The sequence below is a fragment of the Benincasa hispida genome, chromosome 2, assembly GCF_027475165.1.
Source record: "Benincasa hispida cultivar pf3 chromosome 2, pf3_genome.v1.1, whole genome shotgun sequence".
Lineage (NCBI taxonomy): Eukaryota > Viridiplantae > Streptophyta > Magnoliopsida > Cucurbitales > Cucurbitaceae > Benincasa > Benincasa hispida.
The window spans coordinates 6541497-6555270 of NC_143479.1; the positions used below are offsets into that span (position 1 = coordinate 6541497).

Here is a 13774-nt window from a genome sequence, read left to right on the forward strand (position 1 = left end):
CTTGTGCCAGATTTGGTTAGGGTCATCGTTTGTAATAGGTTAGTCATCGCGTTAACCTATGTTTGGAGCGATGTGATGGCGCCATTACTCTGTCCTTTTTCGTTTGACCTTGAGTCATATTCATTTTCTTTCCAATTTTCATGATTCTTTGAGATTCGATCGAGAATGTTGTTAGCTTCAAAGTACGTCTTCTCCAATAGTCTGTTTTCCGCGGCGGCGCTTACAACTGTTTGTGATGCTGAATTCAAACCATAATAGAATATTTCCATTTGTAGATAATTAGGGAGTCCATTATGCGGGCAGTCTCGTACTAACCTCTTGAATCTTTCCCACACAACATTGAGTGTTTCATTCTTTTCTTGCTGAAAGTTTGTAATTGCCCTTCTTCTCTTCGATTTTCCATCGGTGGGAAGTATTTCTTCATAAACTTTTCTACTACTTGCTCCTATGATGTGGTTTCGTCTGATTCAAGTGAGTATGCCCACTTTCTAGCATCATCACACAATGAAAATGGAAACAAAGTGCATCAAACTTCTTCTGGAGTGATGTTTGGGAATACAAATGTATTTCAAATTTCAATAAAACTCCTTAAATGGGCATGAGGATCCTTCCTCACCTACCCCCAAACTGACCGGTCGTCTGAATCATTTGAAGCATTACAAGTTTCATTTCAAACCTCGTTCCATCTAAAACTGGTTGCATGATTCTTGGTGAGAAATCATACAAGTTGGGCGATGCATAGTCCCTGATGGGCCTATTGCGATCATTTGCTAAAAGAATGGGGTTGGCAAGAACATCTGCATCATTATTAATCACTACAAGCAACTCTTCTGGGTGATCTCGCTGATTTGCCATCCTTTGAGCTTATTGTTTTTTCGTCTTTTTTTATTTTCTCTTTGTCTTCTATGAAAGGTCCTTTCAATCTCTGGGTCAAATACAAGCTTAGGCATAGATCCTTTGCTCATAAAATGCTTATATCTTTTTCATAGCTAAAGGTATAATAGTCCAAAAACCGACCCTTGCGAAAATAAAAAACAATAATCTTAGCACACTTGGTTATCGCAATCCTCAGCAACGGCGCCAAAAACTTGATGCATTTTTATTATGCGATGGAATGAATGCTAAGTGTTGATTTATAACGCATTGTTTTATCTAGTCGAACCCAAGTATAATTTCAGTTAGAGTCCTAGTGAGTTTAGGGTCGAACTCAGTGATTCCGTTGTAAGTATGCATTGAAAATTACTGTTTTGATCTTGACGTGTCTATGTTACTGAATGAATGATGAGTTGATTTTATGCTATTCGAATCACAAATGTGATGGACAATACAATCTACATGAGACAGTCTATGGGATGAGTATTAAATTCGTATGGATAAAAGTAGGGTTGAGAAAAGTATTCAATAACATTCCTAAGTAAATGCATAAAACATGCGTTCAAGCAGATAACTCAAAATTATAACTTACACCTTTCAATGCATAGAGCCACGATATCCTATTTCTAAGATGCATGTGATGAGTGTTTATTGCCAAAGATATTTCTTTATTTCTAAAGGAGCTCTCTTCTTGTTTTATGGGATCTAATTCTTTAGCTCTTTTAAACCTAGATTTAATCTACTCGGAATAATCTTTCGATTTATTCAAATAATTCAATAAGTATACATAAAGCAAGTTGAATGCATAACTATATGTTTTACTTAGTTCATGTTAGCTAAATACTTCTCAACCAATAAAGGATTTAGTTGCTCATGATGACAATAGCAGAAATGGATAAAGTATCAGCTAAATATGCATTCATATTGATAAAAGATGTTCCTCAATGTTACACAATACAAATAAAACTATGATAGATGAGAAATAGAGAGAGTCAAGTCGTGGTGTGCAATTTCTTGCTTCCTCTAGCTTTACCAATGACTGCTTCACTTGGATTGTGTTGAAGATGGTGCTTCTCTTCTGCTTCTAGGGAAAACCTAAGCTCTCACTTGAGATTCATGGCTAGGTCAAAAGAGAAGTAATGATTTTGAACAGAGTTTCTTCTAATTTTTTTAGTATCTTCTACATAGTATTCTCATGGTGTATTTATAGCATCCGAGGGCAGCTTCTTTTCTCTCACTAATAATTGTGTTGATAAGATGCATTAAATGTCATACCCTAATGTGTCGTATGTTGCACGATAGAAGTTCATTGGTTCTATCGTAAAGCTTTCTTATCAGCTACCAACTTGCTTTTTTATTTAACTTCCACCACCTGTGTCACATCATTTCCCATCGCATGAATCCACTGACTTGGTTAACTATGCAATCTTCATTTTGGCTTTAGACTTCCTCGCGATCGCATAAACAGAATTTTGAAGGAAATCAGATATGAGGATTTCCATGAGCAGCAAAAGGATCGTTCTAAATTCCATTCGAAATTGAACATTAACAATTACAGTCAATATACGGAAACTAACAGGTCATGCAACAACTAGAAATTACAGCATGCTTCCAAGATAATCAAGGGATAGAGTATCATACCTTTGAAGACTCATTCTTCAAACTCCAAGTGTCCAAGACAACAATACACAGCGCTCAAACACAACGACTAGTACAACACGAGCACAATGAACATGAACCCAACAAACAGCCTCCAAAACCTCAAACTCAATCGAGTTGAGTGAGGACACCACCACAATGGTTACCTTGGTATTCTCGGTGTGAGAATCCAAGAGTTGTGGGCTATGTATGATTTTGGTTAGAGGAAGAGATTGGAGGAACAATAATCGTGTAGACGATTGAACAAGTGGGAGATGACAAAGTTTATCGTATAGATGATATGCTCAATCGTGTGGAAGATGGCAGCCTATCGTATAGACAATGTCCTGGGATCGTTTAGCTACGACCAGCTGAGTGAACTATCGTATAGTGACACTCCACGATCATTTAGTCTCTCTATGAGCTATCGCTTAATGAAATGTTTTCACTTGATAGCATTCTCAGTGAGTTTCTTTCCGAAAATAGCAACTCTAATTTTAGGAAAGTATTTTTCCTTTTATCTCACAGTTACCATAAAAACACCAATAACCTCCTACTCAATTAGTTATTAGAGAAAAAGAGATAATTATTAAATTATTAATATTAATATAAATAAATATGATAACCAACTTACCATATTATATTTATAACCTATAATTTTAATATTTCATCTCATGAAACATATAAACTATAGTTCTTTTTCTATTTTATGGTACTTAATGTAAATCATATTTACATTAATCCTCCACTTGATGTATCTCATACATCATACCAATTATATCATATATAATTGAATTTCATCTTGTCAATTTGAACATTTCAAATCGACCCCAAGAACTGATTCTCAACTTGAATCCATTGAACTACCAAGGGGACCTTATGGGCCTGTAGCTTGAAGCTCCAACGATACGTGAATAACTGACTAAATTCTTTAGTCACGAGATCCACCATCCGTTAACTGCTGGACACTTCACTAAAGACTGAAAGTTGCACTCTCTTCACTACAGATATATGTGTCCATATCAACCAATCAACAGTGCGATAATCCTTCACAGATCGCTTGTAAGTACAATTGGGCCAATTTACCGTTATGTCCCTATAGTTACATCTAACTTCTAAGTACCACTGATCCCTCTAATGAACATAAGTCATAGTCCAACTATGACTGGGTCCTCTCTTCCAAAGAGAAGTTGTGGCCAATATGTTCAAGACCCGGAATCAACTCTTAAGGGAGCAATCTATCTACTTACCCCTGCTTCGGGGAATGAGTGAATTCCATCTTATGTAACTAAGTTCTCAGCTCCCAAATTAGACAAATCCCCAAAAAGATAGGCTTGTTGAGTTAGCAATCTAGCCACTCTCACCCATATTAATCAAAGGACCGTCCTCAAAGGCAGGAGTTCCCAAAACACTCAGGATTGAGGTCATGTCACCTATGGTTGTTTAGGTGAGATGTAAGTTTCAAGTATGGCGTTATATAAAGAGACTATTCATCTCATGGTCCGGTCTTATACAAACTCTTTGTATAGGATACCCCCACTCACATATCTCCACATGAATGGTCAGGATAACCATCTATAGTAGTTCACAACACTTGCAAATCTCTACAAAGTGGGCTATATTCGTGGTGTCACCAGGATCAGGTATCCCTCCTTAATCCTTATACTACAGACCTTTTTAGGTTATCACTTAAGGCATGATCCACTTGTATATTTCATATACATGCTTAAGTTTACATACAATAACCATGGAGCTTTGTCTATTGGATATGAGTAAATGCAAAATAAAATAGCTCTTATTTTATTCATAACAATGTGTACAGTTTACAAACTACAGGACTCCGGGAGAATTAGGACATCAATCCCAACAACTTTCTGCACCAAACAAGGCATGATTTATAATTTTTTTTGTAAACAAATAGGCATTGTGTGTATATGTGATCAGACGATGTAATTATCTCTATGAATTTTTTATCAAACTATTGCATTTTCAGTGCTTTTTCCTAATTGTTTTAGATAAAAGAGATGGAATAACTTATATTTCTACAAGTTATAATGTATAATGATACATTATAATATAAAGTTTATATTTTATTTAAACTTTATAACCTAATTAATTTTGGATATGATTCAAAATTAATTTATGGAAGAAATAAATATTTAAAGTTCAAATATTAATGAATTGGATTCATACTGAAACTATAGGTTAAAATTAATATGTATTTTGTGCACATAAAAATCATAGGTTATGAAAGAAATCCAATTGAATATGATTCAAATGTAAACCAAATTAAATATTTGATATTTAATTTTGAGATAATTTAATTAGAAAATTAAATAATTATTTAATTTAATTTAATTTGATTCTATTCAATTAACTATAGATTATGTGAGAAATGCTTCATGTAATATGATTTAAATGAAATCATTAATTAAATTAGTTTTAATTAATGATTAATTAAATTAGTTTTAATTAATGATTAATTAATTATTTATTAATTACTAATTAATTTAATTAATTAATCAGATAACTCTTATGTAGGGGAGTTATCTAAAAACGTAGGTGATCCCACATTTCTCTCCCTCCCCATCTATGTTGATCAAAAAATTTGCTTGAGTGATTCAAAAAGAATTGCTCTGCACTTTTTTCTTCTCGAAAAAAATTCCCCCTCTTTCTTTATCCCAATTCAATTGGTTCCCACAAACTAAAAATTACCCAAGGTTTCTCAGGATAAAAAGGTTGCTCTTTTGGTGAAATCCCAATTGGAGAATTGGATTCTCACTTGTTCTACAAAGGTAAAGGTTTTCTATCTTTTTATGTGTATTTTAAGCACGTTTAACCTAGATTCTAATTTTAGAGTAGGCTAATTTTTTTTTTTTTTTTTTTTTGTCTCTGTATTATTTCTAAATTGCCCAGTGTATGGGTATTTCACAAATCTTTAATAATGAATTTATTGAAGTGGAAATTTCTTATGTTTTATCCTCACTCTGCATTTATTAAACTGAAAAAAATTAAAAATGAGATTTATATTAAATGCTTTATTTTACCAAAAACAAATATTGGAAGAATTGAATTGAAATAAATATGAAACTTTGTAGATCAATTTAAGTCTCAATGCGTTACATCAATACGCTGTTTGGCTTTAAAGTTTATAGAAAAATTAAGAAAAATACAGAAAAATCAAATGTATTCAGAATTTTTGAAGCTTTCAAAAGAAAATTCAATAATCCAAGAATTGAAAGGTTAAACATTCAGTAGCCGAGCACGGCAATGTAGATTTATTAGCTTCACCAACAAAAGAATTGCAAAGACAATGAAATACAACACTATTTGGTAACATTTATGTTTGTCACCGTTAGGTAACACTTCTATTTCTTCACAAGTTGTTAACCACGCATTATCATACATCTTTCCAATTTAATCATTACAGAAACAATAACTTGATTATTTTGAACAATTATTCAGAACTTATGCAGCTTCAATAAACTTTACAGTTGTGTTGCGAAAGCATGAGCATAGTAAGGTTTGTAATCACAAGCAAGATGGTGCATCGAAGTTGGGGAATACTATGAAAGCAATGGACAACGGATCCATATGGATCGGCGTGTTGACGTCTCGGAGGATAGGATTCAAACTTGGGATCTCTCCATCAGCTGTGAGCTCCAATGGAGATCCATTTAGAAGCATGGTTTGGCTTTGGAGGTAACCATCCTTTGGAGTCAAGTGGTATTCTTCTCTTGAAACTGTTGCATCAGAGACTTTGTTGCCAATCCATGCTACAGTCTTTTTCATGCCTTTTAGGAAGGATTTTTCTCTCTTAACCCCATTTTCTTGGACATTCAGGAACACATTTTTGCTGTTTTGGACATGGATTGAGAAACGTGTTTGGTTGCTCAAATTGATCAGAAGTACAGTCACACCAGTCTGCAAACAAAATACAACAATCAAAGCAAATTAATATCTTGATTATGGATAACGTAAGATTGAGTTGGAACAACTTCAAAGGGAGCATATTAGATTTGATGATGTAAAGCTAGTTCTAAAAATGGCTTTCAAATTGAATGAAAGGAGCACTTACATTTCCTCTAGAACAATGAGCATAAGATCGTAAATACGACGAAGCATCAGTACCAATAGGAAGAACAATTTTTCCCATAAGCCGATGCCACAGAAGAGCACTGTTCACAAAATGAAACAGATCTAAAGATCAGATACACAAAGGACTAAAAAGTAGACTAAAAGAGTTAATATTGCTAAATTTGTAAAAGTGTTGCCTGTAAAAATCTGGATTTGGCACAAGTGTGGATGTGTTCAGCAGACCATAGTGACCTCCAATTAATGTCTGCCTACAATACACTTTGGTATTGTACTTGGATGCCAATCCCAGCTGATCTAAGTACCTAGAGTTTACATGTAACATACAAACAATTCCGTGACATTACACCCACTTCAAAACAAGCATTACAAGGGCATGACTACATGTTTTTGTGAATGAAGATTACCAAAAGCTATTAATGAATGTGTTGGATACATGACGACCACCGCTGTTATAGGCCCCGCCAGACTCTCCAACCCATGCAGACGCCCATGGACCATGAACTTGGATGGTCTGGTCTAGCCTATTGAAGACTTCTGATACCCTGCTTAAGTAATGTGGATCCAGGATGTTGTTTGCAAGATGGGGATCGATGCCTAGAACGAAAAGAATAACAACGAATAATTGACACAGATGACCAAATTGATCCATTTGTCTTTGGACAATGCATTAACTTACCGGCCCCAAGATTGTAAATATGATGTGTGACGGCATTCACAACATTAGATCCTGAAACCTGAAGAAGCTTAGCATACCACTCCGGCTCAAAGAATCCTCCTGGTGCTACGAGTGAAGGTTTTGAGTCGGAATTCTTGTACAAATCATCGATGATGTCTCTTAGCTTGATCACATCTTTTGCATATGATTCGACATCAACACTCGCACCAACACCATGTCCACTCAATTCATTACCTGCAGTTTCAAGGATATAAAATTTGAGCTGATGCCACAGACCGAATGATCCTAACGAATGGTAACTTTAAGAGTATTTTACCAAATTCCCATGAATCTATCACATATCCCTTTGATATGGTATAATTCATAAAATCCTGAGCATTAGTAGAGTCCCACTCTCCTACCCATTTATCTCTCTGAATCCGGTGCCTTCCATGTAGTGCATTCAGGCCAAAGGTCACTATGGCCCTGAAAATGAAAGATTTGACCCATGATAAGACGTGTGGAGGAATGTTCTAATCTAATATTTCCTTGTTACCTCGATAAAGATTCAAAGCATAAAGGAGTTAGAGAACTAAGAATATGTTTGGTAGGAAATTTGGATTGTGTTTTATGTTTGCAGATTAATTCAACAAATATGTATTTGGTAGATAATTTAGATTTTGTTTCTATGCTGTTTTTGGATGTTGAGATCAAAACAATGTAAATTTTAAAAACAACAATTTTATGTGTTCTCATTGTTTTCAGATTTTTGAATTTAAAATTTTCAAATCTAGAATTATATTAAGAAAGAGAAAGTGTAAATGAATATAGTATTTGATGTTATAAACTCAATTATTTTTGTTCAATTAAAATAGGGGCAATTGCAACTTTAATAAATAAAAAAAAAATTGAAAATTAAGTGTGTTCCTAGGTTTTTCTTTTTTGCAAACATGTAAAAAAAACTTCCGCCTGAAAATTTGATTGTTATCTGATTTCTAGGTGATTGTTATGTGATTGCTATCTAATTTTTATGTAATTGCTATGTAATTGTCACAGCTGCAATTACAAAAGAGTTGAAATCATGGGTTTGGTTTCTTAAAATGTATCTGTCAGACAATGCAATTTTCCATTAGAATATGTATTATATAATGTTTTATAAGTGATATGATATTACAAATAATAATTATACAAAATTTATAAATAAAACAAGTTCATAAATAAACTAACAATAATTTCTATTCGAGCTAATAGTTGTGGGTAAGCACAATTAGTTCTATTGTTTTTAAATATATTATCGAATATGTATTATATAATGTTTTATAAGTGATATGATATTACAAATAATAATTATACAAAATTTATAAATAAAACAAGTTCATAAATAAACTAACAATAATTTCTATTCAAGCTAATAGTTGTGGGTAAGCACAATTAGTTCTATTGTTTTTAAATATATTATCAAACATATTTTGAATAATTGTTTAAATTTGAATTCAATTTAAGAATTTACTACCAAACACATTTGAAAACATGAAATATAACTATAGTTTCATTGAATTCCTTATTTTCAAATCGTCTACCAAACTGACCGTAAAGAATTCAACGTTTTATGACTTTATCATAAGAAAATATCAGATTGCATATGCACCATAATGACCAAGATTCATCAGCTCTCACAGAGGGAGGCCTTCCAGAAATGGTAGAAACATGATCTACACTAACATTCAATGGTGATACTTCTGTCACACATAACATGCCCTACACTTAAAACATTTTAATGAAATGCCTCTCAAGTTACAAATATTTCAAGGAGTTGCAAAGAAAGACAAGAATCAAATGGCTTACCCTGTGGTCTTGAATAATTGGTTTAGATCATCCCATCTGCTCATGTGCAAACACCCCTTGGAAAAACCAAACAGCCCCCAATTCACCTTTTGAAATGGATGGCAAGGTGTCTTCAAACTTCCTACGTCATATAACACTTGATCTTGTAGAGAACCACCAATTCTTATCCTCAAATGCTCAAAAGCTTCAAGCATGAACCCGCCACACAACATCGGTGTAAGTATTGCAGTTAAAGAGGATTCTTATAAGAAAACATTTTACTGCACATAGTACAGTTCTAACGATGGATAAAAACATCGAGATTCACGCTATCAAGAAAGAATACCTTGTATTGCCTTTATGAGGAGAGGATGAGACAAGTTCTGAAAAAAGGAAACATATAGAGCTTGAATCAATCACAAAGAATTAGCGACAAAATCCTCTGTTCAAACATCGAGGATGAAGAGTATCTAATTCTCACCAAATTTACTGCAGACGAATACCCCCATGGACAACGATTGTAATTACACTTATCATGAGGCCACCAATCAATGGTGGCACAAATATAGTTATCATCGGTTTCAGCAACTCTTGCAGCTCCATCTACTATGATACTAGCATGTGTAGCTCTCTGAGCCAAAGTAGTGGGTAGAGAAACTAAAACAAGAAACAAGGAGATGCTGAAGTCCATTGGTAAGCGAAATAAGATTCCTCAAACACCAACTCCCACAGAATCACGCAGGTCACAACTTCACATGCCCTGCACCAAAAGGAAGAAGAAAAAGATAAGAATATGAGAGAAGAATACTTGTCATCTAAAATGAAAGATTCAAAGATGACATGACTTTCTTAATGGATATGTTGCTTGTGAAAGATATGATGGAAGAACAAGATCTGCTGTTTAGTGTCTCCACCTGACTATGTTAAACATTGCTCAACCATTAATATTGCCAAGAGCTTACAGTAGCCTGAGACGAACTAGATTTTACTGAAGCTGCACCAAATAGGAGACTAAAGCTTATTGAAAAAAAGATTATAGACAAAAAGTTCAATACCTTAGATGAAAACAGGTATATTGGCCTTTCATATCCAAGCCGACCAAATTTTTCCTCTTTTTTCTTTTGGACTTTAAATTCAAGAAGATTAATGTAGTTTGTAGTTGTTATAGAATTCTTGGGGTTGTGCGTAGATTTGGTACTAGTTAGTTGTTTTTCTTTATTAAGAAAAATCAAAATACACGTACTTGATATTTAAGAAAATAAGGTCATCCTCAAATAAAAGTACAACTAAGAACCGAATCATTAGAGACCCATCTGCAAAGCTAAAGAGAAATTCCCCAGCCTTATACACAAAGAAGATGAAAGATAATCAAATTCAAGGGAACCCAGATGCAAATCAAGCAAATCAGATCAAATCCAGAGAAAAACAAGCATCAAATTCCATAAACTATACCATGGAAAGGTGAAACTTAGTTGAACTTTCGGAGCTGCTTCGATGCTACTACTTTTTCAGTTGAACTTTCGGAGCTGCTTGGATGTTAGTATTTTTCAGCGAAACCACTGGCCGTTTTCACCTCCTTCCTGCGAGTTCCTTTTTGAATTGCAACGAATTATGGTGAGCAAGTACAGTGAAAGCTATGGTGGGTGAAATGGGTCTTTCTCATATTTGTCCTTTTGACTAAAGATCTTACTTCCAAACACCGACGGATGCTCGGTATAAACAAAAATGAAGAATCGTCGGTTTGGTTATTCAAACAGTACTATTCACTAACATCATCGCCTCCCGATGATATGGAGAATTTTTCGTTTCCCACTTTTGCCCTCCATTTTTAAGTACATACCCATTATGCCCTTATATTTTCTCTCTCATTCAATCCTAGACATAAATTTATTTAGGTGCCATGAAAATTTTCCCGATAATCGAAACTCATCTTGGCGGACAATCACCCATTCTGCCGCCACCCCTATTTCGGGACTATCGAAACAGGAAATTTTTATGGTAACCGGAACTTGCAGAATCACCCATTTCCGCCGCCGCCGGCCTAGAACTCCATGATGGTTTATGTGTCCAATGGGTTTTTGGGAACATTAGAGTGTGTGAAGGAAAATACATTGGACATATGGTTTTTGCAAGTAAAGAAGAAGGAAATTTGAGAACTGTACAAGAGAGTAATCAGAGATCTCTGCATTAAAATTTGAAATAAGAAAGAAATTAATAATTGGAAGATGGAAGATGAGCCGAAGAAGAAAGAATGGAAGTATGTTTCATTCTAGCATTCACTAGACAAAGAGGAGGAGAGTGAGAAGAAATAAAGAAAAAACAGAGAAGAGAGAAGAATTATGAAAAAGAAATAAATCGACCGAGAAGAAGAAATTTGGGTAAAAGACGAGAGGGGAAGAAAAAAATAGAAAAAATAAATAAATAGAAGACAAACTCAGTTCGGCTAATTTCGTTGCTAGACTCGGTTTTTTGAATTGTTTTACTCCCTCTTACATAAAGAGATTATTTCTTTTATAAGAAATAATGAAATGTAAAAATTTTCGAATCGTGTTAGGTTTGAGAATTCAAAATTTCATTTTCATCAATGAAGAGATGTATTTTATAAGAAATAATGAGGGTTATAAGTCTGTTTTGGCCTAACAAAGGGTCAGAACTCATTCCGATGAAGTTCCGAAGCGATGTAGAAGTGTGGGGGACGTGTTATGGGGCACCAAGATGACAAAGAGTTACGTTACATTGTGATACCTTAGCCTCATATATGGGCAAGGTCGAGCTTCAAGACTTGGCCTAGAGTAGAGGCAAGTCGGCTAGAGTCGCACATGAGGGAAAATAAACGTCCAGGTGACGTGTATGGCTGAATGAAGTTCAATTCCGCATGAGTTCGGATCAGTTGAGGATGGAATAACATCGCCTAAAGTCTAATGAAGCTTCAAAGAGTCAAGCAAAAAGCGAGTTGGGACTTGAGCATCCCTTAAGGCTGACCATGATCACGAGTGAATTATGGTGCCACATGGTTGGAGAAGTACAACTGTGACACTCGGCGACCAGCATCTGACACCATTGATTCGAAGTCGCTCGCCGACCAGCACCTAACGTCATCGACTTGAAGTCGCTCATCGACGTCGATCCGGAACCAGCACCTGACATCGTCGATCTAAAGCCGACAAGAACGAGCCAGGCATCATTCTTCCTCTGTCGATGTAGTTCTAGTCAGTCAATGCCCATCTGACATCGCCAATGGGTCAAGTGAAGTCGTGCCTACTTCTATTGGCGTCTTTCCACTTTTTCGGTCGTTGGAATCATGTAATTTGGATAAGTTTTGGGGTTTTTTTGGAATGTTCATTATTATTGGTTTATTTTTGGCCAAAACTAATTTACCCATGAATTTTTTAGTTGGATTCAGGAAGTTAGGATTTCTAAGGAAGTTGTTCAGCATAGTAGAGGTTCGTTTAGGCAGTTTTGGTACTTTTGGGTAAGTTGATAAAGTTTCAATGCTTTTATGGACTGGGTTATGTTGTTGTAATTTGATATTAAACCTTTGCTATTGGTGTATGTTCAGATTGGGCGGCTCAATTGAAGTGTTGAAGTGGTTTTAGAACCAACCACGTGTTGGGTAAGTGGTTTAAATTTTTGTAGAATAAATTTGTGATTCAGAATATGAAGATGAAGGTTAAAAATTAACTTATGGTTCATACTTTAGGATTTGATTCAAAGTGTGTGGAAACTAGAAGGGTTGGTTTGCTTGAATAACAACGTTCTGGCCTAAATTCAAGTAAGTTACCTACTATCGGTTCGCCCTCGAACTCAATGTGTTAAGAATTGGTTCCTATGTTGGGTTGAAATATTATGTAGTGTTTGTTGGACTGTTGGTGGGGAGTATGGAAGTTTATGTTTATGCTATGGAATTTTGATATTTTGTATTGTTACAATGTTTGATTGATGGATGAATTGTGATACTGTTCTGAACCCTAAACATGATTTAAGAATCTGATTGTATGCTTATGTCTATGTGAGACTGTTAGTGTTGTTATCGAGCTATGCACATCACATGTTGTGAGTCTTCGGGTTTATACCTAATGCCTATGTTATGGTGTTCCTTGGGGGTACCACTTATGCTTATGACTGTGTCCCAGGATCACTACCTATGAAAGCGTGCCTTCGAATTTGTCTTTATGCCGCCTATGCCTATACCTATGCCTATGCCTATGATGTGTAGTGTGTACCTAGCCTCGATAGAAAGTCTAACAGTTCACCTAGTAGGCCCAATAGTGAATCACTTACTGGGTATATTTATACACTCATCATTTTTCTTTCATGTTTTTCCGACAAAGGTAAAGATAGGCTAGCGAATGACAAGAGGGATCCGTGACCCGACCATTTGGACATGTTATCGTTTCCGCATTTAGATCTCATTTGATAGGATCTAGTCTAAGAGTACTGCATTTTAAAATTCATGGTTATTTCATTTATTTATTTGTTCATTTGTTTAATTACTATTTATTTTAAAAGGGATCAGGGGTACTCCGACCGGTGTTTTTAGAACTTTTATTATTTGAACTTTATTTAATGAAATAAAAGTTTTGTTTCTTAATTTTTCTTTCCATTGAAAAATTTATTGTCAAACATATGCATGCACATAATAGCATCCTAGAAACATAATAGAAATTTGATCTTTATCGATTTGTT

At 34.9% G+C, this 13774-nt stretch overlaps 1 protein-coding gene across 1 annotated transcript; it reads right to left on the reverse strand.

The window, feature by feature from the left end:
* Window positions 1-5825: 5825 nt before the first annotated feature.
* Window positions 5826-11475, reverse strand: GUS2 (glucuronidase 2). Its single transcript, XM_090310850.1, has 10 exons — window positions 10541-11475; window positions 9570-9848; window positions 9435-9471; window positions 9110-9293; window positions 7602-7750; window positions 7286-7519; window positions 7014-7203; window positions 6786-6911; window positions 6590-6689; window positions 5826-6435 (listed from the first exon to the last, which is right to left on the reverse strand). The coding sequence occupies exons 2-10, from the start codon at window positions 9777-9779 to the stop codon at window positions 6043-6045; spliced, it is 1623 nt and encodes a 540-aa protein (XP_090166976.1). The 5' UTR covers window positions 9780-9848; window positions 10541-11475; the 3' UTR covers window positions 5826-6042.
* Between the last annotated feature and the right edge of the window lie 2299 nt (window positions 11476-13774).